Source organism: Bidens hawaiensis, unplaced genomic scaffold, assembly GCF_021521415.1.
Source record: "Bidens hawaiensis isolate Kalapana, Puna unplaced genomic scaffold, B.hawaiensis_p1.1 tig00061382_1, whole genome shotgun sequence".
NCBI classification, from domain to species: Eukaryota; Viridiplantae; Streptophyta; class Magnoliopsida; order Asterales; family Asteraceae; genus Bidens; species Bidens hawaiensis.
Window position 1 is genome coordinate 21,679 of NW_027501047.1, and position 2,323 is coordinate 24,001.

The 2,323-nt window shown below is 35.1% G+C and overlaps 1 protein-coding gene across 1 annotated transcript; it reads right to left on the reverse strand.

The window, feature by feature from the left end:
* Nucleotides 1-1,190: 1,190 nt before the first annotated feature.
* LOC143603357 (protein FAR1-RELATED SEQUENCE 5-like) lies at nt 1,191-1,820 on the reverse strand. Its single transcript, XM_077080169.1, has one exon. It carries the CDS (start codon nt 1,818-1,820, stop codon nt 1,191-1,193), a length of 630 nt encoding a protein of 209 aa, XP_076936284.1.
* Nucleotides 1,821-2,323: the final 503 nt, after the last annotated feature.

Consider the following 2,323-nt stretch of genomic DNA (forward strand, 5'->3'; position numbering starts at 1 on the left):
TAATGAATGAAGATTGACTTTGGAGATATATCATACTTTTATATAACTCTTCTAACAAGTTACAAGTTCACAAATGATAAGTAAAAGGATAAGAATGGACATATTTTTAGGTTTGTAAAAGTGAACAAGTGAACACTAAAGAAAGAATGATATGCTCCCAAAGTTGATTTTTAGTAAGAATCCCAACCCCTAGCTTTCCAAAACTGCTAAAAATCTTGTAGGATTGGAAAAAAAAAACACTCAATGTGTTATGCCTACTTTGTGTTTGCATGCACTGATATTACGTGTTTGGGTTGTACGTTTGCGCCGGATCAATCGCTGACAAGCCTCCCAAGGGAAATTGTCGGTGAGTACTTCACCACTGGTAACTTTAGGTTACCAAGTACCAGGTTCTTGGACAGATTCCTGGTTCTGACTGGGATACACATAGCCCAGATGCATCCATTTGGGCTTATGAGGCTCAGGCACTTCGAGTTCTGTTACCAAGCCCAGGGTGTCATTCCCTCCGTTGACAGATTCTTTGTGTTCTACAAGCTCCAAAGCTGTGAGAGCTGGTTCAGCTGCACAGCAATCGGTAAGAAGCCAGTGGGCACCGAGCCCTCGTGGAGTGCTCACGAATGGAAGACAAAGTTTTAGGATCCTAAGCACCGAGGATGTCGACACATCAATGACTGTTCAAAAGCCTTTTTAGCCTAATAACTTCACACGTTAGGCACACAAAATCAATTTATCTATCATTTCTCAAAGGTTGGATCAATTTTCATTTGAAAATATTTTGAGCTTCTAAAAAGCTTTTAGCTGAATAATAATATCACTTCCCAGATGATAATCCCGAAGACAATTTGAAATCCAATCACCCCAGTTACCTTCAGTTTTCAGGTGAATGGCTATCCTATGAGTCTACAGGTAGACGATAGGACCAAACACATAAAATGTGTCCCTCAAACTTTAGGCGGCCGACATAATTTTCAGTGGGAGAACTTAAAACGATAGTTAAACAAAAACAGTTTTTTTATGTATGTTCAGTTGCCTCGTTCACTTTAAGCCCTAAGGTTAATGGCTATCTCGTGCCAAATAATTTTTCTTTGAAATCACGCACTTATTGGTCTTGAAAGTAGCATCAAATGCGATGATATCTCCAAATGCCAAATAATTTTTCTTTGAAATCTCATCAGCCCAAAACAAACGAGTCAACACCCATTATCATTAATAGTGTATTCAAAAGAAAAATCGTCATTGCATCTTTTCTTTCCACTTAATCTTTGGATAACCATTTCAGCATCAAACTCGCCAATAAAACAATTTAACCTCTGTTTAAAATTCTTACAATCATCTTTTGAAGCCCCAACTTCTTCAAAACCTCCATACTTTGTCTTGAGAATATTAAATGCCTTAACTGGGCCCAAATTTAATGTTGACAGCTCATATAAGATATCTTCTTGCACATGAGTTAACTTCCTATTAGATCGAACAAAATGCATATCTTCTTCTTCTACCATTGCATGATTATGTTCTTCCACAAACTCATTTATTTCAAACTTAATACCATCCACAGATTTCAAAAAAAAATTTTGAGCTTTACAACCACACTGAATTGTTAGTCTCTTCCTCCTTTTATAATATGGTCTTTTTGAACTATCTTTATCATCCATTGAATCATAACTCTTTGGAGGTTTATGACCTTCTTTTGAACATGTGAAATACTTAGAATTTAATATACCATCATTCATGTATGAACCTCCCTTATGAACACAAAAACCAGCTTTCTTTGCATATTCACAATAAAAATCATATGCAAGATCAATAGACTCAAATGACATTCCTTTAACAGGTTTAATATAGACATTCACTTGTGGTACGACATCCTCTAGTAAAGATGACACGAGGTCGAAGACTCGCGCAAAAATAAACCAAATACAACTAATTAGATAGTGGTAAATGGGTGTCGAACACGAAGAGTTTGTGGAATATATGTTACTGAGTAGCTTACAATTAAACTAATACAAATGTAAATGACGAAAAAGTAAGATTCAGGTTGGTTTAATTTGATTTTATAAACTAAATAAACTAAACGAAGGTTGTAAACAATTGATTAAATGAGCATTCCTTTTGGAGTTCAGTTTTTACGCAACTCTTTTGTTTAAGTTCAATGGATAAATCATAATATCTTGATTTCGTGTAAGTGTAATTATTTGTGATTAATCAAGAACTAAGTACTCAGATTCCTAGAACACGAGGTCGTTACTTGATTAATCAATCAATATAATCTTAACCCTAATTTCTTCTACTAAATCTCGATTGTCAACAACACAAAGAACATATA